At 37.2% G+C, this 25,597-nt stretch overlaps 3 protein-coding genes across 5 annotated transcripts; 1 reads left to right on the top strand and 2 right to left on the bottom strand.

Annotated features, from left to right (window-relative positions):
• Positions 1-27: 27 nt before the first annotated feature.
• On the bottom strand, positions 28-14,377 carry LOC113404937 (uncharacterized). 3 transcript variants are annotated; one of them, XM_064216078.1, is made up of 23 exons: positions 14,014-14,377; positions 13,747-13,934; positions 13,303-13,499; positions 11,969-12,092; positions 10,015-11,846; positions 9,752-9,822; positions 9,459-9,664; positions 9,072-9,228; positions 8,772-8,870; positions 8,396-8,553; positions 7,764-8,066; positions 7,577-7,696; positions 7,248-7,369; positions 6,162-6,271; positions 5,708-5,813; positions 5,349-5,523; positions 5,033-5,279; positions 4,865-4,943; positions 4,604-4,677; positions 4,339-4,382; positions 3,857-4,174; positions 3,145-3,332; positions 28-3,062 (listed from the first exon to the last, which is right to left on the bottom strand). In XM_064216078.1, the coding sequence occupies exons 1-23, from the start codon at positions 14,156-14,158 to the stop codon at positions 314-316; spliced, it is 7,812 nt and encodes a 2,603-aa protein (XP_064072148.1). In that variant the 5' UTR covers positions 14,159-14,377; the 3' UTR covers positions 28-313. The 3 variants fall into 3 exon arrangements, with proteins under 3 accessions (XP_064072148.1, XP_064072150.1, XP_064072149.1); XM_064216080.1 differs by having other exon boundaries at positions 7,248-7,360; XM_064216079.1 differs by having other exon boundaries at positions 9,459-9,661.
• Positions 14,378-14,736: 359 nt separating this feature from the next.
• On the top strand, positions 14,737-21,124 carry LOC113391353 (uncharacterized protein CG5902). Its single transcript, XM_026627291.2, has 4 exons — positions 14,737-15,116; positions 16,046-16,131; positions 17,046-17,276; positions 17,508-21,124. The coding sequence occupies exons 1-4, from the start codon at positions 14,923-14,925 to the stop codon at positions 17,660-17,662; spliced, it is 666 nt and encodes a 221-aa protein (XP_026483076.1). The 5' UTR covers positions 14,737-14,922; the 3' UTR covers positions 17,663-21,124.
• A 1,685-nt stretch (positions 21,125-22,809) lies between these two features.
• Positions 22,810-24,881, bottom strand: LOC113395143 (uncharacterized). Its single transcript, XM_026632740.2, has 4 exons — positions 24,613-24,881; positions 24,143-24,314; positions 23,534-23,665; positions 22,810-23,130 (listed from the first exon to the last, which is right to left on the bottom strand). The coding sequence occupies exons 1-4, from the start codon at positions 24,723-24,725 to the stop codon at positions 22,882-22,884; spliced, it is 666 nt and encodes a 221-aa protein (XP_026488525.2). The 5' UTR covers positions 24,726-24,881; the 3' UTR covers positions 22,810-22,881.
• Positions 24,882-25,597: the final 716 nt, after the last annotated feature.

Below are 25,597 nucleotides of genomic sequence, written 5' to 3'. Positions count from 1 at the left end.
TAGGAGTATATAAATAAAAAATAGAAATAGGAGAAAACATTTATTTTGCAAAAAAGAAATTATCGATCTTTAATAGAATTCGTATTTAGAGTATACCGTAAGTACTTATCGTTCTGTATATAAATAAATCTCACTTAAACGTAAACAAAATAATACATCGCTTTTATTCGAGACCAAAAAGACTCATTAAACTTCGTCGAACTAAATATTTTTACTTCATAAAATATCATACATAGCGTACGTCACAAGGCGTCTATAGCCGTCGGTATAAATAAAATTATCTATGTTATATTTACAAGTGGACTACTCACTATTACGCGTCTAAGTCGTCCTCCCGCTGGCTCGAGAAGTAACTCACGAGGCCCCCGAACACACTGCCCTCCTCGCCGGGGGCCTCCGTTTTGATGGGAACCAGCTTGCCGTCCGGAATATATTTATTTACAGCGCCGGGTATTTTCAGGAACTGAGGTTTAGTTTCGGGTGGTGACGAACGATCGTCGTCGACGTCGTTAGGTGATTCGGCTCCGCATTCCCTCTCGATATCTTTTTCGATCTCGTCTCGGGGCGAGGGGGGCTTAGTGGGCGTCAGAACCGATTCCCGGAGGGACTGCAGCGGAGGCTGCTTGTCTAATCTGTGCATGTCCTGGTAGGGCGCGTAGTGCGGCATCCCGGGACTGGACCGGCCGGCGTGCGGTGCTCGCAGCAACGGCACGCCGTAAGGCGAGCGACCTTGTGGTCTCATGTACGGGTAGTGTGGAGGTAGATCGTGACCCATCAATCTTTCGGGTGCGGGAGCCCTGGGCAAGTCATGGATTATTGATCGATCCGGACCAGGAGCCCTCGGCAAGTCGTGAATCATTTGACGTTCCGATCCAGGAGGTCGCGACATATCGTGCATCAGAGGTCGATCAGAACCCGCTCCTCTAGGCATGTCATGCATCAAAGATCTATCCGGAGCGGGTGGTCTCGTCATATCTTGCATTAAAGATCGATCTGGGCCCGGTGGTCTCGGCATGTCGTGCATCAAAGTTCGGTCAGGACCGGGCGGTCTAGGCATGTCATGCATTAATGATCGATCTAAACCAGACGGTCTGTCCAAACCAGGAGGTCTATCCATACCAGGAGGTCTATCCATACTTGGAGGTCTATCCATACTTGGAGGTCTATCAATACTATGAGATCTATCCATACTTGGAGGTCTATCCATACTTGGAGGTCTATCCATACCAGGAGGCCTATCCATAACAGGAGGCCTATCCATACCAGGAGGTCTATCCATACCTAGAGGCCTATCCATACCAAGAGGTCGATCCATACTTGGCGGCCTTTCCATACCAGGGGGCCTATCCATACCAGGAGGTCTATCCATACCAGGAGGTCGATCCATACCAGGAGGTCGATCCATACCAGGAGGTCGATCCATACCAGGAGGTCGATCCATACCAGGTGGTCTCGGCATGTCATGCATCATTTGATGATCCGTCCCCGTAGGTCTGAGCATGTCTTGCATCAATGAACGATCCGATCCGGGTGGCCTTGGCATATCTTGCGGCAACTGTCGATCAAGTCCATGCAGCCTAGACATATCTTGTATCGGCGATCGATCTTGACCGGATGGTCTAAGCATATCGTGCATCATTGTCCTGTCAGGAACGGTCCTTTCAGATGAAGAAGGCCTCTGTATATCGTGTACTGAAGAACTAGGTCCTGAAGGCCGAATCATCTCGTGCATTAAAGGCCTGTCCAGGTGCAATGGTCTCGAAGCATCGTGAGGTATTAATGGTCTTTCGGAAATTGGCGATCGAACTTCATTGAACTGCGGTCGTTCTAAACCAGATCTAGGAATCGGATCGGCTGGTTTCATATCACTTAGATTATTTGGCAAAAAAGGTCGGACATTCGAAGGCATACGTTGTAGAGGGTTATGATGTAGTCTCGTTTGAAGATTTAGTAAGGTTTCTTGGGGCTGAGAATTCGGAGGGGCATGCGGTGCATATGGTCCATAAGGGCCGTATTGCGGCGCGTATGGACCCAGCGGATATCGAGGCCTTCCATCTTTATTTTCCGTGTGCTTGATTTTGGGATGATTTCTGAGGGGTTCTGGTGAGGTGGGCCGATCGGTAGGAGACACAGGTGGCGATTGATACTCGGGTTCCGTTTTAACTTCAGCCTTGATCGTTATCGGTGGTTCCGCGCCGACATCAGATAATGAGTTCGTCTGTGGCGATTTTTGCCCAGGAAGCACCGGCGCTGGAGACACCGAAGGGGCCCCGGGTGTAGGCACCCGAACAACGACGTTACCGGGCGGCACTGGACCTGGGCCTCGTATGCCGGGCACCATCCCAGGGACCAATCCTCGCGGCATAGAATTCTGGTGGCTACCCAGCACGGGTGGACCGTGCGGAGAGGAAACGGGTGGGCCGTGTGGCATGCCGAGCGGCATGGAGGGACGCATGCCTGGAGGTCCATGTAAGAGACCGGAATGACCGTGCGATAGTCCTCCGGGCATGTGAGGTCCATGCGGTGACGAGACCGGAGGGCCATGAGGCGACACTCCCGGCGGAACGTGTGGGTTCGAGCCGGACGAACCGGGGGGATGCGCTCCCTGGAGCTCCGGTCTGCCGCTCAGATGTCCCGGCGGTCTGAGAACCCCGTGAGGTCCCGACACGGAGGGCCCGTGAGACGCGTGGGGCGGTCGGAGCGTGTGCATACTGTGCGGATGAGGTCCCGGCGGGCCGTAGTGGGACTGCGGCGACGACGAGGGCGGGCCGTGCGGCGATGAGACGGGCGGCCGGTGTGGGGGCCCATGGGGCGAAGCCGAGGGCCCGTGCGCCAGCGGACTCGGCCCCAGAGGGCGATGTGGGCCGTGGGGACCGGGAGAGGAGGAGGGCGGCGGCCCGCCGGGTCGCACGGGGTATGCGGGCAGGCCCTGAATGTGCGAATAGTACTGCGGGTACTGCGCCCGAGCACCCTGGTTGAGACCGGGGTGCATCTGGTACATGGGCACACCCTGCCCGCGCGGACCGTAAGGGGGATTGCCAGCCGAGTACATCATAGATCCCCTAGGAGACAAGACGTTATGACTTTAATATCAGTATATTATATTTTTACTAAATTTATTAAGTTAAAGTTGAAAAAAAATACCTGTATTGTTGGTTAATCATATGTGGCATCCGTGTAATAATGCTAGGTTCTTCTGTGACTGGTTTGAAAGGTTGAGGCGACCCGGCCACCGATAGTGTACCCTCTCGCATAACGTTATGGTGTTGGTCAGGTCTGTGGGCGAGTGGTGACCGTTCGTCCACCGATATACCGCGTAGTTCGGGTCGAACCTAAAATATTAGTAATATTTTGTGTAGAAAATGAACTATACCACCATTAAATCAATTAACTGTTCAGAAGTGCGATTCTGTAAGAAATCACTTCGTATCTCACTCGTGAAATGTTGACAACTGACGTACAGATACATTTTATAATTATTATAGTCAATGTCACATATCACATTCTGACATTTCACAATCGTGTTCTGCAGTGAGATTCAAGTTTCTTGTTTCAGAGTAGCCCTAGTTTTTAATATTAGTTATGCAATAGTTTTTATAGAATCCATTATTTATCAATGTTTTTTTGACATGTGCTTTAATTTTTTTAATAGATCATATTAAAAATGGCTATGAAATCTTATTATAGAAATGAATACCGTGCCCGGGAGTATGTCGAACTTTGGAAACTAGTTTTTATTAGTTTACCTTTACAAATTTATAGAAAGTCTTAAGGGTTTCTTTTTTCGGTTCAAGCTATGTTTTTTTGACCCATTTTAAGGGCATTTTCTATGACTACAGAATATAACTGAATGTACCTGTAACCTCGGCGCTACCGGGAACCTCTGTTCCTGGTAGTCAGGCGGCGGTCTGGGGCCAGGACTGCCGTAGGGCCGCTCTGGACGTACGGACATCCCAGGGGGGTATCCTGGGGGACCAACGAATTCAGTTTTCTCCTTCTTAACTCTCTTGCTCTCCTGAAGAGCGAGTCTCGCTAAACGTTTCTCTTCTCTCTCCTTGGCCTTTTGCTCCTTTAGTTTTTCTTTTTCTTCTTTCTTCTGCATCCGTTCTTGCTTCCTTGCTTCTTTTTCAGCCAATTTAGCTTCACGCTCCTGTCTTTTCTTCTCCCGCTCGACCTGGAATTATTTTGTTGGATTACTTGAATTTGAATACAATCGCTTAATCATATGAATTTTATAGTTAAGAATATTATTCTCACTCAAACGACATCTGCTTAAAAAATAGCAAATCAATTCTTTGTTGGAGAACCATAAAATGAAAGTATATTCATAAAACTCACTTGATTCGGTCTCAGAGGTCCCATTACACTATCGGGCTTCAAGTCTGGAAACGAAGTAGAAAAAAAATTAAAACAATCCCAATTACTTACAAAGGAAAAATTACAATTTTGCCAACATAACATACGACGTCATTTTAAGCCGGAGCAAAATTGTCAAATTTTTCATGAAAGCCGCAAATGCCGTGTAAAATAGGATTGTCAGTTCCGCAAGCAAAAGCAGCAAAACCGCCGATGGGTTCAATACGCCGAGTGGCGCGGCGGTTACCTTTGATCTTGACGCCGACCAGCTTGGACAGCGCGTCGTCGGCGCTCGGCCCGCGCCCGCGCCCGCGCGCGCCCCTGCGTACATACACACTTTACAGAGTCGAACCATCACCATCGCTCATTGTAGTTACACCAGTTCGGTATGCCGCGAGTGATACTCATTGGATTTTTGTGTCCTTATAATTTATCAGGCAGTCTACTTTTAGGATATGTAAATAATACTTCGGGCCATATTTATAATATACAGATTATTCGATGATACCTGCTGCCCCGGCCACCTCTGCTCCCGCGACCTCGAAGAGGCCTCGGCGTGCTGCTCATTTGCGGCTGAGATTCTAAAGCTAAAATGAACCATAGCGTTAATATATCGGTGGAATCAGACCGCAGTATGTTCTCGATGACTATAATTATACGAGTCAGAAAACCATACCCAGCGTCGCCTGCAGTTCCTCGGTCTTCATCCTGGTGACGTCGTCGGGCAGCTTCTGCAGGGGCACCACGGCCGTCTTGTTGATGAGGTCGCACAGAGCCTTCTTCTTCTCGTCCCCGGACTGGGCGGCCTCCTCCTTGCGCCGCTTGGCGCGGTCCGAGTCCGAGTCCGACGTCACGTCCGAGTCGTCCACCTTGAACTCGTCCGAGCTGTCCGGCATGTGCTTCCCGCTCGACTTGTGCATCTCCTGCAACGAGGCGGGCGTGAGGCGGGTGTGGGGTCCGGCGGGTGGAGGGGGCGCGAGGGCGGCACTCACGTCCTCGGACTCCGTGTTGGGCATCTCGGTGTAGTCGATCTTGCGGCGGCGCGTGCGGTGCTTGGGCGACCAGTCGTTGGGCTCGTCGCTGAGGCCGCCGTAGGTGACGCGCGCGCGCACCACGTTGCCGGCCGCGTCGTACTGCGACAGGCCGCGCTTGCGCGCCCACTTGCACCTGCGGGCCGGGCGTTGGGTACTGGGCGTTAATACAACATGAACGAAATGAGATTGGACACATTCGTCTCTCGTCATCTCGTCGACCGAGATTGAATTACTGTCCCGTTAAAATTCGAAGCGTCATAGTCCGACTAATGAAGCTAATGAAGACCGTTGAAAGCTAATGAAACTTTAGGACGTACTTTTTCGACCACTCCTTCCGCCCGGTCGATTCTCCCGAACTCTCATCGAACACTCCCTTCTTCTTCTTCTTGACTTCCGGCGACGACTCCTCCAATTTCTGGCGATCTAGAAAAGTAACATAAATAAGAATATGAAAACATTATCCCGAACACACTTACAACAAACATTACAGACATAAAGTTACCACAATAGTACAGAGAGGAACCAAAAAAAAAAGTTAAAATCCATATGTATAAGAAACCAAAAGAAAAGAAGAACAAATACTCATAATATTATCTATACAAACGACATATCCTGAATGTTGTATATTAATGTATCTAACATTCATCACACCAAAACGAATATAACAGTTGATTTTTTTGTTCTTCTGGTGAATTACATTCCGGTGTTAACTGTGAGTTTACTTTAAATTCGTAAAACTCAACAAAAATTAACATAAAATATAGTAAGCACCTTTCTTATCGGGTCTACAGGCGCGACGGATGGGAAGCGAATCAGAAGAGCGAGATGTCGAACTGCCGCGTTCAGCTGACGAAGATATCTCCTCGGACGATGATTCCATTCTGTAATAATAATTAATTTATAATTAACATTAAATCTAACTAAAATATATCAGACACCTATAGTAGGATTACCGATACTATTGCTAAAATTCCGTTTATATACCTTGGTGACGTTGATTGATTTTTTTAATATATTTATTTTATATTGCCACCGTATTATGTTATATGTTCTACTTACTACTTTTAACTCAAAAATAATGCCCTTTTGCATTGTTTATTGACAGATAATATATACTAATATCACAAATACAATAGTAACTCTGGCTGTTGCTGCTTCACGACCAATCCACTGAACCAAAGTTGATAAGATTTGGTATTAAGCAAGCTTGAACCCTGAAGAAGTACAAAGGCTACTTTTATGCCTAACACCGACGATCAACCCCTAAAACGCGAGCGAAGCCGCGGGCGACAACTAGTTTGAACAGAATTTGCAAATGATGGTAAGTCGAAGAGTCCATCAAGTTTTCATAAATGGAATAAAATCTACTGGATCTACGTTTAAAATGGGTGTTCCACAAGGATCAATTTTGGATCCCTTTCTATTTCTAGTATATATAAATGATCTTCCTTTCTATGTTAAAGATATTTGTAATATAGTGTTGTTTCCTGACGATACTTCACTGATTTTTAAGGTCGACAATAAAATATCTGACTAGGTATTAATAATAAATTGAAAATGTAGTTTTTTACTCATTTGTAATACATAAAAATAGTTATTTAAGTGTATCTTAAAAGGTAGACACATGGTATTTGTTTGTTGTTATTTGTAAGTTGTTCTTGTTGTTCTGTAAGCCTTTTCAAGGACTACAATTTTCTAATACATTGATTTAATGGCATTAAATCAATGCTTTGTGGCCTAGGGTTTAGCATTTTGTACCAAAATATTTACAATTATATACAAATCGAAGACAGAAACAGAGAAGTACTATAATTTATACTATTTATGGACAAGGTATCGATTTAAAAGCAAACAAACCCTGTATCTTTGAAGTCCTCGTCGGTCTCGTCGTCGTCCTCGGAGGGTACATCGAGCGAATTCAGTTTGCGTTGTTTCTTACGCTGTTTCTTCTTGATCTTTTTAACTTCTATCTGCTTACCCTTAAACAATTCACAATACTATAAAACAAGACATTAATACTCGCGATCTACAAAAGTAACATACTTTAGAAAATATCTATTGTCAATTCCAAGGTCAGGAGTAATGTATGATATTTTAGATAGTTTTTTTTTTTAAATTAAAGCACTTGCCAATATCACGGGCTCAAATACTGGGTGGGAAGTTTTAAATATTTTAAATACCGGTACCTGTTCGATAGCTTCCCGCTCGGCTTTCATTTTTTCCTCCTCGGCCGCTTCTATAATGGTAGATATGTCCTTCCCGCGGCCCTGGTTGCCCGCGCTCGTCGTAGGCTCGACGTATTCTTCCTGAGGGAGTAAATCGTATCAGACGGAATCTCGAGGCAAGGCCGCAGCGGGCTCGGCGCGGGCGCACCTTGATGGCGGAGCTGATGAGGCGGTCGTACTCGCGCGCGCGGTACGACACGGGCAGCGCCCGGCGCGCGCGCAGGCGGTACACGGCGCCGTCCGACGACCAGCCGCTGCCGCTGGCGCTGCCGGCCTCCGAGCCGTCCGAGCCGCTGTCGCCCGACGCCGCGCGCGACTCGGCCGACGCCTTCTCGTCCGAGCTGGCGGCCGGCGGCGCCTCCCGCTCGCGCCGCGCCCGCTCCGCCTCCACGCTCGCCAGCAGCTCGTCGTACTTCGACAGCTCCCTCTCCAGCGCCGTTATCAGCATTGCCTGCGGTCGAGTCGTATTGTTTGATGAGATATAGAAAATTGGCCCGACATCCGGGTGGACCGGTCGATCTTAAAGGACAGGGACTCGCACGAGAGGTACGAGATACACTCCTCTGGGGCACTACCGTAATCCTATGAGGGGGCGATCTCCCCCGACTGGGGAGGTCGAGTTCTGGATGGAGCGACTTATACTCGTCCAGACTCGGGCCCCGAATCCCGAATCACGGGGTCCGATAGGGTACACCCAGACCACGCCGACGATACTGATCAGTGAGAGATAACACATATGCAGGGCGGACGAGTGACAGAGAGCCAGAGGGGAGCACGCACGTGGTTGCAGGGCGGGCAGAACCAGTCGCCCTCGGGCACCACGAGCAGCAGCGGCTTGAGGCACGAGGCGTGGTAGGGCGCGTCGCACGCGTCGCACAGCAGGATCCACTCGGGCTGCTCGCCGCGCCCGCAGCGCGCGCACACGCCCGCCGACACGCCTGCGCACGCGCACGGGTTAGCGGCCGATATGGTTAGCGCGGACTTTATATAAATAATCATATCGATAAAACATTTCGTCTTTAAATATATAACCATTGATATCGAACTTTTCGAACACGCTAATAAAAGGTCCTATGAACCCATAATTAATAACATACACTTATTCTATGTAGGAAACAAAATTATAAGTAAGAAAAAATCATAACATTTATGGTACCTTCTTGCAATGTCCTCGCTCGCTTGAGAGGCTCCACGGGCTCGCCACTCTCCAAGTCGGACTCGGGCGAGAACTCGTGATCGGACTTGTTGAATTCCACTGTTAATGTAACGAAAATATTACAGTAAATTACATCTATGATGACTACGTGATAAATTTATCAAATTCGAAGTTATCGATGAATTAATTCTAGATAGAGTTCCTTTATTTTTTATTTTTTAATAGCATTTTCTAAATTTATGTTGGGATGTGATCCGTGAAGAGTGGTAGATGTCTAGCGTGTAGGGGGGGGGCGCGTACGGTCGGGCTCGTCGTGCTCGAACAGCGGCTCGTCGGAGTCGGAGTCCTCGGGCCCCGTGGAGTCGGCGGCGCGCCACACGGACGCGCGCGGGCGCCGCGCCGGCGACGCCGCGCTGCTGTCGCTCGCGCGCCACTCCTCCTCCTCCTCCTCCTCCTCCTCCACGCTCTGCGCACCACGGAAGCGACAGTATGACTAGTGATCGTACTCATATACAAAATTAATGCAGTGAAGACATATTGAGGATATTACATTAATGTTTGATTTTGGATGTACATAAGTTGTTCTCACGAGTCATGCCTTATTAAAAGATTGTTCATATAACATATTACATTATATAAAAAATACTACATACATCATTTATATATGGACTTTAAAAGATTGAATACCTTTTTTTTGTGTATCATCTTTAATTCCCGCAACGCAACTTCTTCCAGGTGCCTCCTGTCGGCCTCCTCCTTGATCTTCATCTGCGCGATACGGCGCGACTGTCGCACGGGAGTTATGTCCGGATCTTCGGACTGGGATTGTGATTTTTGCTTCTCCTTACCTTTCGTTTTCTTCTTTAAGACTTTCTTTGGACTTTTCTTACCTGCTTGACGCAGAATTTTACACACGATTATGAACTGATAAATGATAAATATTATTTGATAAAAAAATAATTATTAATTAAGTTAAGTACCTAAACTGTAAAGAGTTTCTTCTTCTGATTCACTCGAACTCTTAGTCATGTGCTTAGCCTCCACTTTTTTCCTGAAAGAAAATCAGGTTATTAGATTTTTATTTCGAAATAAACTTTTCCATATATATTTTTTGTTTCATGGGAAATAAACTGTACATATTTAACTGGAACATTTCCATTTATGTACAGTGAGTTATTAAGGTATTAATTTTCAATTGAACCAAAGTTTCTACTTATTTGTGGTTTTAATCGTGGCTTGTTACCTGGTCGACGTATTGATCTTTTTCGGTTTTGTTTTTAATCGTTTCCCGATGGTTACAGGTTCCTCTTCCTCGCTTTCGCTTTGAGATTCATTGTTTCTATCACTTGTATTCGCATTTAATAGCGATCTTTTAAGGCCTTTACTTTCCTTTTTAGTATCTTCAATACTATCATTTTTACTTGTTTCTTCAAATGGTTTCTGCAATGCTCTTTTTGGTTTAAGCTTCCCTTTTCTGGCCTTAATTTTTTTCCTAACTGTTACAGAATCATTTTGTACATTTGTATTAGAATTGTCATTTTCATTGTTTTCATTTGTAATATTTTCATCTTTATTGTCACTTGTTTCTTTGGAATGTGATACTGTCTCTGATTCAGGTGTTTCTAAGCGTATTTTTTTAGGTGGCAGATCGTCGTCTGCCTTTACTGCCTCCTTATCAGAAGTCTTCTCTTTATCTTCTTCACTATTTTCATCGCTTTGTTCAGAAGAGAGACTACTCTTCCTCTTCTCAATAATGCTGGCTTTAGTAGACTGGCAATTCTCTGATTCTGATAGAGAATTAAGCGCTTCTTTATTTTCATCCTTTTCAGCTTTCCGTAGTAGTTGTTTCTTTTTAACTTTACTTCTAATCTTCTTCTTGCCTACTTTTTTTAATTTTCCACTCTCTGTTGTACTTTTATCATTGACACTGCATTCGTTCTTTGAATCACTTTCAGTAAAAGTGTTGGAGTTTGATCCATTAGATTTATCCATTTCTCTTATACAATGTTTCTTACAATCTGATTTAACATTGTCTGTACCATCATTGGATTGTTTCTTTAAGGACCTCTTGATTATAGATTTATTTTTTAATTTAATATTTTTACTTAATTTGGCTTTTCTGTTAGAATTTGACACATCATGGTTCTCACCATTACATTCTTCCGGAGGATTTTCTTCATCACTCTTATCATTACTATTAGATTGTTGTATAGCATCTAGGTTGCCAGTATCATTATCGGCTCCCCAACCTTCACCATAAAAAAACATGACTGGTTCACAAATTTCTTCTCCAATAAAATAAGCACTGTCACAATCTGCCCCATTTCCTTCGCCTGTTACAATCATTAAAGGTTCTTCAATTGCTTCACCGACTACATCTTCAGTTGAATCAGATGCAGTTGCAGGATCTGATATTTCTTGTTTATTTTCAGTATCTTGTTCAACACTATCCATGTTTTCTTTCACGACACTTTTAATATCACTTGGTTCATTGTCTTTTGTATCACTCTTATTTTCTATGTTGCTATCCACTTCAGTATTGGTATCAGTTTCAGTATTATCTACAGTTTCATCTCCTTCGGTACTGTCTACACCTTCACGAGTTTCTAACTTATTTTCTTCATCAGTTACTGTTTTATCTACATCTTCATTACTCTCTATTTCGTCTTTGTCAGGTTCAATTTCATCTTTAGTACATTCAATTATATCTTTATTAGATTCAATTTCATCTTTATTACATTCAATTTCACCATTATCTGACGTTTCACTTTTCATCTCTTCTTCATCTTTAGAACTTTCTACATCTTTATCCTCACTAGTTTTTTCTACTTCATTACAAGATTCAGTAACTTTTACATCTTTATTAGTTTCAGTTATTTCTAAATTTTCATCTTCACTATTTTCTACTTTATTTACATTTTCATCTGAAATTTCTTTAGATTTATTTTTAATACTATCAGGAGATTTCACTTTTTTAGTTTGTTCTTTTTGATCATCACTATCATGTTCAGATTCAGATTCTGGACTTAGGAACTCTTCTTCATTTTCATCATCTACATCTGATGATTTACTAGGCTGAAACAATTCAATAAATATATATTCAGCACTAAATATATCTAATATTCTAAATTTAAATATTAAACAGTAACATTTTTTTTAAATAGCTTGATTATTAATATTTGTTTTTGTGGTCATACCTCTAACTGTGGATTTTGGACTTCTGTACTATTTGAATCCTCATTATTGTTTGAAACAATAGATGGAGTGATTTCTTCACCATTTTTCAGTTGCCCTATAATTTTTACTAGCTCTTCTCGATTGCTACAAAAAAAAACCATTTATTTTTAAATTAAAATAATTACCTATACATGCCATATCCTGCATCACCTACTGGATTCAATACAAAACATCGAGAACAACCACTAAATTACAAACAGAAACATCTTCGAAATCAGTCTAATTTTTTAGAGGGTGTTCTCTTACATAAGCAGAACATTTATATATATGTATAAAGATTATGCGAATTAGGATTACATGTTACGTTAATAAAACTAAGTAAAAATTCTTAAAATTTTAACTCAACCATATATTATGTATTTAAGAAAACAAATTTAAACGAAAATCATAATTGGCAGGCAATTAAAAAAACGGGAAAAAAAAAAAATATTAAAGTATTTATGCTACTTTATACATAGACCAACATTGCTACACTACTTGCAGCAATGGTAGTATAGTGTTAGTTTACTTGGTAGTTCAGCTTTGTACAAGCCCACCTGGTAGGTAACACCTACTTACCTCAATTTTTACCACCAAACAGCAATACTTAGTATTGCGATGTTTTGATTTGAAGGGTGATTGAGCCAGTGCAACTATGTGCATTGGCCAATTAAACAATTAAAGAATGGTTAAAATTTCATAGAATGCCACTATGAAATTTCTTTTTCGGCCGTGGTGACAATTTACCAGATTCTGGTCTTTCAGATTTGGTTTTTCGGTAAGGTAAGGCAAATAGGAACTTGACACTATTTTTAATTTACGACTGTGGATAGAGTCCCCATTAAACCACTCACATACACACATACATTAACAGCCTGTAAATTTCCTACTGCTGGGCTAAGGCCTCCTATTCATTTAAACCACTCATCCACATCTAATCAAAATAATATAGTGCATGGTTATTTCACTTTATACAAACATATATTCCAAACACCATAAATCATTATAAAACATCACTAGTTGTAGTACGAAATACTAAAAAACATCATATAAAATACTACATGTAGATAGTATTTTATCTATTTATTTGTACCTGAGAATGAATTATTACACATAATAAAAAAAATATATGATATATATAAAAATATGCAATAATGACCATTTGCACAAGCAAAAGTAATAATGTATATAAATAATTGAAGAAACATTATCATAATATGGAACAAAAAGTTTTATACAACCATAAATTCTAATTATTCTATACACATAAAACTTGCGTACATATTATATTCTTAAGTGTGCGTGAGTTTATTACCTTGCTATTAACTGCCAGGTTTCTTCATCTTGATCTTCCTTGTAAAGACATAGGTTTGCTTCATGGTCCACTTGGAGCCAGTACACACACCCATTCTTATCCCGTCCAATTGGATCCAACCTGAGCTCATTACATGATATAGCATTCACTGCTGATTTGAATTTTGCATGACATGTGAACTGATATTCTAGTAACAACTGCAAATTAAGAATAAAAAAATCTTGTTAGAATTTCATATAGTATAAATTTTAAATATAATTCAGTTATTATAAAGGACTGTAATCAAATAGTTTAGATGCAAATCTTCTTTTTGCAATAAGTCTATTTTTTTATTATTAATAAATATATCATAAGTATTAAAGCTTGGCATATAAGTTTTTATGAAATGTCTTATGAGCCTAATGCATTGTCACCTATTATTCTAAGAATCACTGAGTCACTTACTTTCAATATTCGCAATTTCACTTGTGTACTAGCTTTCTTGTAAGAAAACCTTTCTATTTCCCAAGCCTCCTGATGATAAGACTGCTGATGACAAAATTTAATCAGACACCTCTCCCATCTATTGCTCTGTACTGATTTAAGAGCACGACGCAACAATCTCAAGTGGAGTTCTTTCAACGGATCCAACACTAAAAGAACAAAACAATTGCCAACATGTTTGCCTAGTTTGTTTATATTTTATATGACAAATCGACACTGTTAGCTCACCTTCCTGCGTGTTTTCTATCAATTCTTGTAATTTAGCTAGTGTAGGTACTTCTAAACTGTAGAGTTTACCAAAAACTTTTAAGAACGAGTAAATAACGGCGAAATTAGGATCATTCGTACAAGAAATTTCTCCATCAGACGCCATCGTCGTCAATTATTAAGCTTTTTTACTTATCATCGCTAAGTGTTTTTCACTACCGGTATATAACAATTTCACTTACAACTATTAGATTATTAGAAAACATGTACATGATTCACGAAAATATCATCATTCTACGATCACTGAAAGCTTCTTTACTTATTTTCCTAAAATAATAAAATAAAACTCGATGACAGCCATCGCCACATAGACAATGAAGTTTTTTTCAAACCAAACGCTATATAGCAAGAGATGTCACTTACTCAGTTTATTGACTATTCCTAATGAAATTCAATAAAAACAACATAATTATACTATACAATAAAATACTAAAATAAACAGGATTTATCTAGTTCATATTTATCAGAAAATTTACACGTATGTGATAATATTATGCTAAAACTTAATTTAAAAAAATTTAAATGGCAATTAAAATATATTTACCTAAGCAGTTATATAGCTGTATTGCGATCGTAATCATTAAAAACATTTTTATTATAATTTATTGATCTATTAAGATTTAAATTACATTTACAAACAGTATTTTGAGCCTGTGAATTTGATCATTTAAATTGCACTCATTAATCACTCCCTGCGTGTCTCTGCATTTAGCTGTTTCTGTTTGCTCACTACTGTCATATGAATTGACGAATAGCAGGAAAACCTATTGAAAGAGTGTGTGTGTGTGTTCATGTGTTGATTTCGTTTACTTTGTACATTGTGTGATTGCTGTTTCTAATTATTAGTATTATAACTCTGTACCAACCATCATGTCTTCAGTATGTTGTGGAACAAAGAAGCAGAAATTGAACAATTCGTACAGCAACCACGTTGAACGACCTATAAATGGTTACCTAGAATCAGTTGCAATTCCTGATATGTGTTACTTTTGTTTCGACGTCTTGTACTGTCAGCTGCATAGTATGGACCCGCCACAAACGCCAAATTTTACTAACGAAGCATAGTAAGTAAAGTAATATTATGAAGTGTAAGTAACTAATTAATAAACAATAGAATTAAGTGTTCTTTAGAACAATTGATTTGAAATAAACTTAATCCATAATTAACCATAAGAATAATCCAACTAACTGTATGGAAATGGTTGCAAGAAGACAAAGGATATTTATAGTTATTACTAACTAAATTACACAAAGTGTTTTATTATTAAATAACTGTGAAAACAGTTATTTTTATAATCCTCAACAACATCTGCACTTTCTGTATGATAATAGGTAACTGTTAAATATTCATAGATTATTTTAATCTATATATAAAATGTTTATAAAGCCAAAGTTAGTCTCATTAGTAAAAATGTAGTAACAACACAACACAAAGTAAAAGTCTTAATGCTACAAACAGTAGATCACAAAAAGAAAAATTAATTCTGCTTAAATCGAACGGTATTATGCCATGATTCTTTATCTCTGTTAGCTAGTTACTATAGTGTAGTTCAGTATACTTTTTATACTCATTTTATTCTCATCATTTCTGTTATGTCTTAAATATAAAAAAAAATAATTTAATAGTAAAGTATTTAAAAAACTGTTTTAAACAATAATAAAAACAAAAAAAATGAGACCGTCTTAGATATTTGAACGGTCAATGCTTAATTTTTGTCACTAGCAGGTAGGATTCCGCAACCCCTGATGTAGAAGTCAGATGTGCACAGATGTGTCAGATAGCACCAGATGATCTTCGTAACTAATTAACATTACAACACAATGACAAAAATTAGTCTCCAGCAAAAAATTATCCAAATAAAACGAAAAAAATGACATAACTACACTTTAACGGTATAAAATGGAACCACTATTATGGTTTCGAAAGAAAACACAATATTTTGGCATGTTATTTAATTTGTTCCTTAATAATTCCATTTTTTATTTTTTTCAGTCCCCTTTTTGTTACTTGGAAGATTGGTAAGGAGCATCGTCTCCGTGGATGTATTGGGACCTTTAATGCAATGCATTTGCACTCAGGTTTGTAATACGAAGAATTACAAAGTTGATTCATTGTCATGTGACTTTAACTGTGACTTTTAACAAAAATGTCTTGCCTGCAGGCTCCTCATCAAACATTGTTGCTCATTTTTGTTTGTTATTTTATTTATTTGTGATAGAAAAAATAATGTGATATAGTTATGATTAGTGCAACAGAAAATTTAGCAGTCTTACTACTGATAGGTCCAAAATACACAGTAAATCGAAAAGTTGTATCAATGTAATTTAATTAGAACACAAACCTTTAATATATTTTATTATTTGGTTAATATTATGTCTGATATCAGTCACTAAACCTAAATTATACCTATTCAGTCTTCAATGGCTATTAAATAACAATAAAAATAATATGCACGGGAGAGTGCACCTTTACATGAGTGCTCATTCTTTAATTTTTTCAATTTAAATATGAATCCTTTTAAATTTTTTTTTGTGTTTGGGCACTTTTTCTTCTTACTTCAGAATTCAGACAGTTTGGTAGTGTTTTTTTTTAAGCTAGTCATTCTTGCAAAGAATTGTCAAGAAAGAAAAGAAAATAATTGTACCCATATATAGCCATAATAGTATTTATCTTTGCGTAATCTTACAATAGAAACACTCATTGTTATACTTTTGTCTGAATTTATAGGGAATCTGTAGAGAGCAATATAATGGCAAAAAGTAATTTGTTTTGAACATTGAACAGTGTGGGAACAAAGCTCTATAAAAAACTCTGAGTGCTTTTATGATGCAATACTATTACTGGTTCTTGCAAATGTGAATTTATACTACAAACTTTTTTCTTAACAATTTATGATCACAGTAACCTAATAACTAAGATTCGAATCCAAGATAATGAGGAGATAAATAAGCAATAAATCTGAATATAGTTAAATATCGTCAATTGATTCCAGGTCTTCGGGAGTATGCAATCACTAGTGCTTTAAAGGATTCTCGTTTTACACCTATAACCCGCGAGGAGGTTCCTCGTCTCACGGTGTCCGTGTCTATTCTTCAACACTTCGAAGAGGCTGAACATTACTTAGATTGGAAGTTGGGCAAACACGGCATCCGCATCGAATTCATTAGCGAGCGGGGCTCGAAGCGCACTGCAACCTACTTACCTCAAGTCGCCACTGAACAAGGTATGATATATTTATTGAGTCTTTGTACACCTGTATTCTTCCCTTGAGAGGCTTCATTTCACTATGGACTTATTACAAAAATTATGATTAATTATTTACTAAAATACTTATATATTTATATTTATACTAAATTTTCTATATCAGCTTCATATTATTTATCTTGTAAGTAATCAATATTAATATTAAATTAGGATTAGAAGTAACATAACCAAAAATCAATAATATTTCCAGGTTGGGACCAAATACAAACAATCGACTCCCTCCTCCGAAAGGGGGGATACAAGGCAGCCATAACGGCTGACATGAGAAGGAGTATCAAACTGACCAGATATCAGTCCGAGGAGGTATCAGCCTCCTACAACGAGTACGTCAACCAGCGCTGCTAGCAAATGGCGAACCCGTCCGTCCACGGGCATCCCAGACTCGCATATACAAATAAGCAATTATATCGGACTAATGCGAGTGACATATATTGTGTTAATAGCGTAGTTTCTAAGTATACGTCTGCATCAGCGTCTAGTGTTCCGTATGCCACGTGGCGGTGTAACGCCCACAGAAGTACAATGGGTCAGAATTATGCTCAAAGTGATTCCTGCCCAGACAAGAGTTCGTGTTACATCGATATGCTTTAATATTAAGATATATCACTGCCAACGACATTCCCGAGGAGATCCAAGGTGCCATCTTTGAAATGATGATAATTGAGGGTACTTTGACATTTTGTTGCGAGGTTTTGCTTGTAAAGTGCTATTGCATTTGTTGAATGATATACAGTTTGATTTACGGTAATTGTATTATGAAGGTTAACGCGTTAAGTAATTACAGTAAGTACAATACTAAGAAGTTAGGTGAGATTAGTGTGTTAACCACAGTTTAAAAAGAAAAAATATGAATGTTTTGACGGGCTCATTAATATGTCTCCAGTACAGTCATTTACTCAAAATAAGATGCATCTACAGTTTTTTCATTTGTCATGAAAAAGCTTAAGATAGTTACATAATTAGTACCTGGTAACAATTTTTAAAATAGTTATTATTTTTTATCCTAATTTACATTTTTTTAAATTATCTTTGTCCCAAATTATTCCTATAGTACTGTCAATCTACTCAATGATAAATCCCAATAAGTCTCCATCGTGTTTGGTGGCTCTTATATAGTTAATGGGCCAGAGATTAGGTCCTCATGGAACATGACCAGTCTCGGGCCTGTCTTACATATTTATTTCAACTTCACATACACTTCCTAACCCATAATAAAACCGCCATAATATTTTTATAGACAAGTCTTATCATTAATAGGTTACACCAAGTATTTAGCATCGGGCAAATATCAATGGGTACATCAATCTCTCCAACTCCTGCTAACAACAAAATAAATGTGATTACTACATTTTTATTAAATCAATATCGGACAACGAGCAAGCATCACAAATATGATCTTTATTATTTGTAGCTTGCTATATACGTTATATAAATAAATAGCCAGATCGAGATCTGCAGGTAACTCCGACTGCACTAAATTGTTAAATAAGAATACATGTCCATGCACTGAACTCCTATAAGGCTAAAATACTCTATCACAATGATCTGGTCCAAACCATTCCTTTCTAAAAATATCCACATAAAGTTAATTTACTTTCTAGATCTCACAACCCTATAAGCACGTAATGATTAGCAAAATAAACCCCATATTAGGTTAAGAGTGTAAAGTTATAGATAAAGCAAAACCTCGCAGAAGTACAAAATGTCGTTATTCTATAATGACGTTATTTCGCTTTGTAAACGTACGTCTATCGTAATACTTCGATACTCGAATAAATATTTAACACATGTGTGGATATTTTTAGTCATTCTAGATGAGTACGTGAATTTAGACTATAGTTGTTCTATGCAAAGTTTAAAGTTGTTTGTGGCTCACAGTGGAAGTGTTTGTAGTGTATATAGTAACGTTTAGCCGTTACAATATACACTGAACGTTTCAACGAACTCGTTTGATAATTAATATTAAAAGTGTGAAAATGCACGTTGTCATAATAAAACTCGCTAGATTTTAGATTTCTTATTATTTGAGTATCTATTTAATTACATCTGGTGTTCACTTAGATCATAATTTTGACTCAACTTATTGTTACGTAATGTCTCTTAACACTGGCAATATTATCAGTGGAAATATAAACGCCGAATTATTATTAAATAATAAGAACTGAATGGTGTTTATTGTTCACAATATGCCTGGAGGTTATAATTTTTAAAAATGTATGCTATTGGATGATAATGTAGTTCTAACATTTGTGAATAGGTTTAACTAATGTGAAGTTGTTAAGTTTAATTCTTTTAAAGTTCAGCTGCTGAGAGAATGTGCATCAGACAGGTTTGTAATCGACTGAACGATGTAACGTTGAAGTTGCGAGAATTTATGATAAAAATATTATTGTCGTTTATTATGGCGTACTGACGAAAAATGTGATTATGTCAAATTAAAATGAATGCTATAATTTGCGTCAATCAATATATATTTTTAATTGACGCTGTTACAATGTTATGTGAATTGTTTTTTTTGTAGTGTATCGCTAGTCATGACTACCTGACAGATGTCAGAAACAGATTCTCTCAGTGGCAAGAATTTAAGGATCGTATTCACTAAAATATGACTGATAATACACTTAGATAGTCATAGCTATCGTGTAAAGGTCTGTCATTTTTTTTTCTAGTTATCAAATTGTACACGTCATATTTTCAGAATGGAATTAAAAGCAGACTTTGATTTCTATCAATTTCGGTTGTTCTTGTCTTAAAATTTAACAGGAAGGAAAGCATTAATACTCTTATTATATTTTATATATCTAGTGAATACGAAACTTATAATATCTTACTGATCTATAAAATTGATTCTGATTTATTTGGTCTGGGGTGGCCTTTTCATATAAACTTGATAATTTTTAAAATAACTTGAAAAAATTTACATAATGATAAGGTAAACGTTTAAGATCATTATAGAGTAAATTAAGAAATTATAGTTTTAATGATAGATCTTAGTGGTCGTAAATTGGTATTTAATTTTTATATTTAATGATTTGGGTAGATGTAAAATTCAAAAGATTAATTATTGCCACTATATTTTGCTCAGGAATCTATGCTCTAACAGTAAACGGCCACGAAAGGCCAATTGGTTACTTTTTCAAATTAAATTCATCAGAAATCGCCAACTTTGTGTATTTCAGTGGAAACTTACCCTAAACAAGTAACGGACAGACAAGGCTACTGATTTTCAATATTTGCCATATTGAACATCGGTTACTATATATAGGAACGTATTTATTACCTACATCAACTTACTGAAAACAGATATTGTATGGTGTAATTACAGAATAAAAATTACGGTTTACGTGAAAAGTCACCTTGATAATAAAGCTGTTTAATAAAAGGTCACGGTAATTTCGTTAGCTATTAGTTAGTGATATAGCATGAATATACTTTTTTACATTTTACAATTTTACCATGGCAGATCATTGCGCACTGACATCCAATATTTAATCTGTGTACTTAGATGGAGTTAAGTCAGACCTTTCAGGTGACGTTCTGAATTTATATTAAGATAAAAAGTTAAGATTTGTTATAACTTTAAATATCGAATGTCAAAGCGAAAATTATAAAAATATTACAAAATAGAAAACTAAAATAAAAAAAATTATATGATTAAATAAGTTTTATTTGTTGTAGATCGTAAGTGGCCGTCTTACTTTGTCGATATTTTTAATACAAATTGTTATTATTATATCGATGCTTATTTTGTTGAAGATCAAAACTTGTCTCTGATTTGATAATAAAACATCTGCCAAAAGAAAAAAATTGCGTTCTTTATGATTAACATCCTTCCTGAATGACTTGATATTTTTTTCGAACCAAAACTAAAAGAATTGATGTGATTTCATTAATTAAAAATGATATCCATCTTATTTAGACCTTATTAAAAGTGTTAATATTGAGGTCCTCGACTGCCATACGGAAGCGATTCCTTGTCATTAAAAAAGTACATCTCTAAATTCACATCTCTAAAGTAAAAAAAGTACATCTCTAAAGTAAAAAAAGTACATCTCTAAAGTAAAAAAAGTACATCTCTAAAGTACATCTTAATAATTTTGAAACACTAAAATCGTAGAAATAAAACCGAGGTACTGATATGATAAAGGCGGGACAGCACATATTTTTTTACTTTTTCATAAATATAATCTTTGGTAAAATATAATTCACTAGGGACTGAGGATATAAGATATGTTAACGTACCTATTGTCTTCGCACCGCAACTGTTGAAGAAGCGCGTTGTCTGGCAAAGTACCTACCTTCGGATAAACTTCGTATATTTTTTTCTTTAAGCGAAGTACTAATAATAATAAAAAGAAAACAAAAACAAATTGCGGCTGATTCGGACAAAGTTAAAGTAGCCCTTGTGTAGTCTTTTATTTCATTGTATTAACTCTTACTTCGACACGGATTCAAGTGATAAACTTTTATCTCATTCCCGGTCATAATTTGTTCGACTATCAATAAAGCGACCTTATCAAACATCTTGAAAAACTGCTTAGTCGCGTCAATTCTTGCACTTCCTTCTTCCTTATTTGTTGAATGATTACTTGTAACAGAATAACATTATACGGTTAAAACGTGGTAAATATGAATACATGTTAAATATATCCGTTTAAAATAACGATAGCATCAAGTATGTTTTCGGCCGATCTATTCTGGTGTATCGACAAGTTTTTTTAACATTGATTCCAATGTTTACTCCATATGTTTAAAATATGTATGTATATATGGAGAATTAATGGTTATCCTCCGTATCTCGGATGATAAGAATACATCGATGATATTTCGGCCATTCTGGTGAGACAATAAGGGAGCTTTACATGCGTTGGAGGCAGGCTTGGTTATCGTTATAAAATCCCTTCAGGCTATTATGGATATATATTGGATGGATGGATGGATGGATAAGATTTGCGAGATAAGTTAAAGCACGACGAGTTAGCAGCAGGCTCACCGAGTACGCCGCAAGTGCGCTGTGAATTCGCAGCGAGTAGCGCTACTGATGCCGTTATGTACACTCTCGCTGAGTACCAACAAGGTTATATATCTTGTTTATGATCATTTTGTAAAAAAACTACATTGGGAAGAGGTTTGCATGATAATTAATCCATCAATTTAATTGTTGTTATTTTTAGTACTATAAGTATTTGAAACGGGATATTTACCATGTTTTTTATTTGTATTTGTTTGTCACTTTGACATTATATATGTGATATTTTGACATTATCTACGAATGTCTTGGTCACGAGAACATGGTAAATATCCCGTTTCAAATACTTATAGTAATGTTAAAGATTGTCCAAAACATAGGCGTTCGGCGCGCAAGTACGGCGAAAACGTTGCGCCGCTTCACTGTGAAATGTGAATTCGTTCGGAAATCTTCAATGATATAACAGAGAATTTCCATGCTGGCCAACTCTCTAAATAATAAACACAAATAATAAATCCGAAACTAATTGATAAAACACTATATTAAAACTACATTACAAAATTCAACAACTATATTTACGACTTATAAAAATAAATTACAGTCTTATCTTATTATCATTTAACTCTTGCTCCATTTTATTTTCTATTTCCACTATTTTATGCCTTAATGTAAAAGTATTTTTCATTTCAAAATAGGTAATGAAGGCCGAGGCAGCAAGTTGGATTAAAGCAATATATCCTAAAGTACCAGTAAATGGTTTTGTATGCTTCTTCAAAAAACCAAACATAACCTTAGGACCTTCGAAAAGATGTGGCACTCTGTATGTTGCATATCTATTGGCTAGCTGAAAACAAAAAAAAATGAAGAGAAATTAAAAATAAAGAGGTGTATACATTATAAAAAAAAACATAAATACTATTTGTATTTAGACAACGAAAAAAGGTCATTTATTTAGTCATATCTCTGGTTAATATTACATTAATTTTAATCATTCAACTTATATTGTCAAGAGACAATATCAAACAGATGACATAATATTTTGCAATATTTGAGTGGCATGTATGACCACTGCCCAGAGACAATAGTGCTGTTATCAATATTAATTGATTCTCATCCTTGGGAACTAAAATATCCCTTGAGCTTGTATAATTGTATTTACACTGGCTTGTACAAAGCATTACCACCACATGGACTGTGTTCTTGGATTAATCCTACTTGTCTTTAGAAAGGTAGAAAAGTAATATTACCATTAAAGCTGACGTGGGAGCCAATACCATTGGATATAATAAACCCATAGATATTTGTATTGCTGATGATTTAACTTCATAGCAGACAGGGCATGTATCATTCTTCATTAAAAGCAAGTCTGTTGATATGAGCTAGGGAAAATAGAGACAAATATAATTATTTTCTTTAATTAAATGGCCTTATAAATTATATAATTAACTGAAAAAACTCCTAAAGCAATATAAATAAAGCTTCTAACAGAAGATGTAGGAATAATCTAGCAACACTTCTATTGTTTTACTTGTTAATTAATAAATCTCTCAAGAAAACCTCAGGAGCAGACCAAGAAGTAAAGAAGTTGGCACTTCTATATGGGTGTAAGTATAAGGTTAAGTAGCTAGGTAATAGCTGCAGGTCATGTTCATGGTTTTGGCTTATAAAGGTCAGCTCATCAAAGTTTTCAGAATCATTTATGGTTGTTGCAGTGTGTAGCCACTCATTGGTCCTGCACCTTATATAACTTTAACACTATAAGGTTTCCTGCCTAGTTGTTGATTCTTTAATATAAAGCAACTGCTTAAAAATTGATCAGAAAGTAATTGCTATTATCATTACTTTGTATAACTTACATGTTTATGAAAAATAAGAGTTAAAATGCCAGGCATCACAGTAAGAGGCAAAGTTGATGAAAAATATCCATAATTTCCAAGTTTCAGTTTCCATCTGTAGTGATTATTTATAATAACACCGCTTACTGAATTTATAGCCCCCAGGACCATTGGGCCGTATCGTAATGCCCATCTGTAATGTCGAGGAATATTGATTTAAGTTTATTAAATACAAAAATAAATTCTGCATTAGGATATTATTTTTTCCAATGAATTATTGCAGAAATGAAAGTTATATATTATAGCATTTAAGCAGGTATTAGATTGTTACAATTAACTTCCTAGTATAATATAATAAATTATTAAAATATTTTTTTTTTGAACTGGTAATAATTTCGTCTTAAGCTTTTTTAATAATCTTATATAGGGCAATGCTAACCTTAAATTATTTAAAATAGGCACATTATTTTATTATACTACTATTATCTTACATGTCTGACCACGAATCCCATTTTGATACAACATCCCATACATAACTGATCGCTTCAACTTCATCGAGTACAACAGCATCTTTAGGAATTTGAGAACCTTTCATTAAAACCATGGTGAACTGTTAGTTTAATTTGCTCTCGGCTAAAGAAAAGTATCATAACCTTGTATGTAAATATTTATTATTAATATATTAAATATTTTATCTTGTGAAAGGTTCGGAGTAAGTTTATTTATATAATCTGATTTGTGTATAACCTAATAAAATAGCTGTCATTTGTCAGATGTTTTTGACGCGTATTATTTAATCTGTGGCACTGGGTATCAAAATGAAAAAAAAGAATGAACGAGGTATTAATTACTTTTTTGTAACTAATTTATTAATCTTTAAGGATTTACATACATATTTTCTATTTAAAGTAGATGCCTGATAATTCAAACTATTAGTATATTTAAAACAATTCAAATGAAATCAATAAAAACCTCATTTATATGTAAGCAAAGCAATATAATATATAGTTTCTTGAAAGGCTAGAAATGATTTTACTGTCTTCATTTGTATGTGTACAACATGTTTTAAAAAGATTGAATTTTCTACCAATGAAACACTTACACGATGTAGGTTATTTTATACTGTAATTAATGATTATGTCCTGGGATAAAAATATATGGAAATAAACTTTTATTTCCATACATTGTTCGTGCCGTAAGGTTTTGGCTATTTTCTCCGAACAATACAAAAATGGTTGAGTTTTGGTTCTCATATAGAATTGGGTGACCCCTCACGGTCAGTAAAATAATACTTACGGATTATTTAATTTAAGTGAAACACAAATAGGATCAATACAAACTTAAGATTGGTTAAATCTGTTTCTAAGCCCTTCTAATCAATAATTATTTTGGAGCTCAAGATTATTGTTTGTTACGAATAACGACAATAATAAAATTACTATTTAATATTCCACTACACGATTTTAATATTGTTAG

Source organism: Vanessa tameamea, chromosome 10, assembly GCF_037043105.1.
Source record: "Vanessa tameamea isolate UH-Manoa-2023 chromosome 10, ilVanTame1 primary haplotype, whole genome shotgun sequence".
NCBI classification, from domain to species: Eukaryota; Metazoa; Arthropoda; class Insecta; order Lepidoptera; family Nymphalidae; genus Vanessa; species Vanessa tameamea.
This window is presented reverse-complemented; position numbering and strand designations above follow the sequence as displayed.

Coding starts and splice junctions, on each gene's coding strand:
- LOC113404937 (XM_064216078.1), bottom strand. CDS start 14,158: ATGGCGTCTGATGGAGAAATTTCTTGTACGAATGATCCTAATTTCGCC. Junction 13,935..14,013: donor GATAGAAAACACGCAGGAAG/GTGAGCTAACAG, acceptor TTGTTCTTTTAG/TGTTGGATCCGTTGAAAGAA. Junction 9,823..10,014: donor AAGATCAATACGTCGACCAG/GTAACAAGCCAC, acceptor ATTTTCTTTCAG/GAAAAAAGTGGAGGCTAAGC.
- LOC113391353 (XM_026627291.2), top strand. CDS start 14,923: ATGTCTTCAGTATGTTGTGGAACAAAGAAGCAGAAATTGAACAATTCG. Junction 15,117..16,045: donor AATTTTACTAACGAAGCATA/GTAAGTAAAGTA, acceptor TATTTTTTTCAG/TCCCCTTTTTGTTACTTGGA. Junction 17,277..17,507: donor TCAAGTCGCCACTGAACAAG/GTATGATATATT, acceptor TAATATTTCCAG/GTTGGGACCAAATACAAACA.
- LOC113395143 (XM_026632740.2), bottom strand. CDS start 24,725: ATGGTTTTAATGAAAGGTTCTCAAATTCCTAAAGATGCTGTTGTACTC. Junction 24,315..24,612: donor TGGGATTCGTGGTCAGACAT/GTAAGATAATAG, acceptor TCGACATTACAG/ATGGGCATTACGATACGGCC. Junction 23,666..24,142: donor CTCTTATTTTTCATAAACAT/GTAAGTTATACA, acceptor TATTTTCCCTAG/CTCATATCAACAGACTTGCT.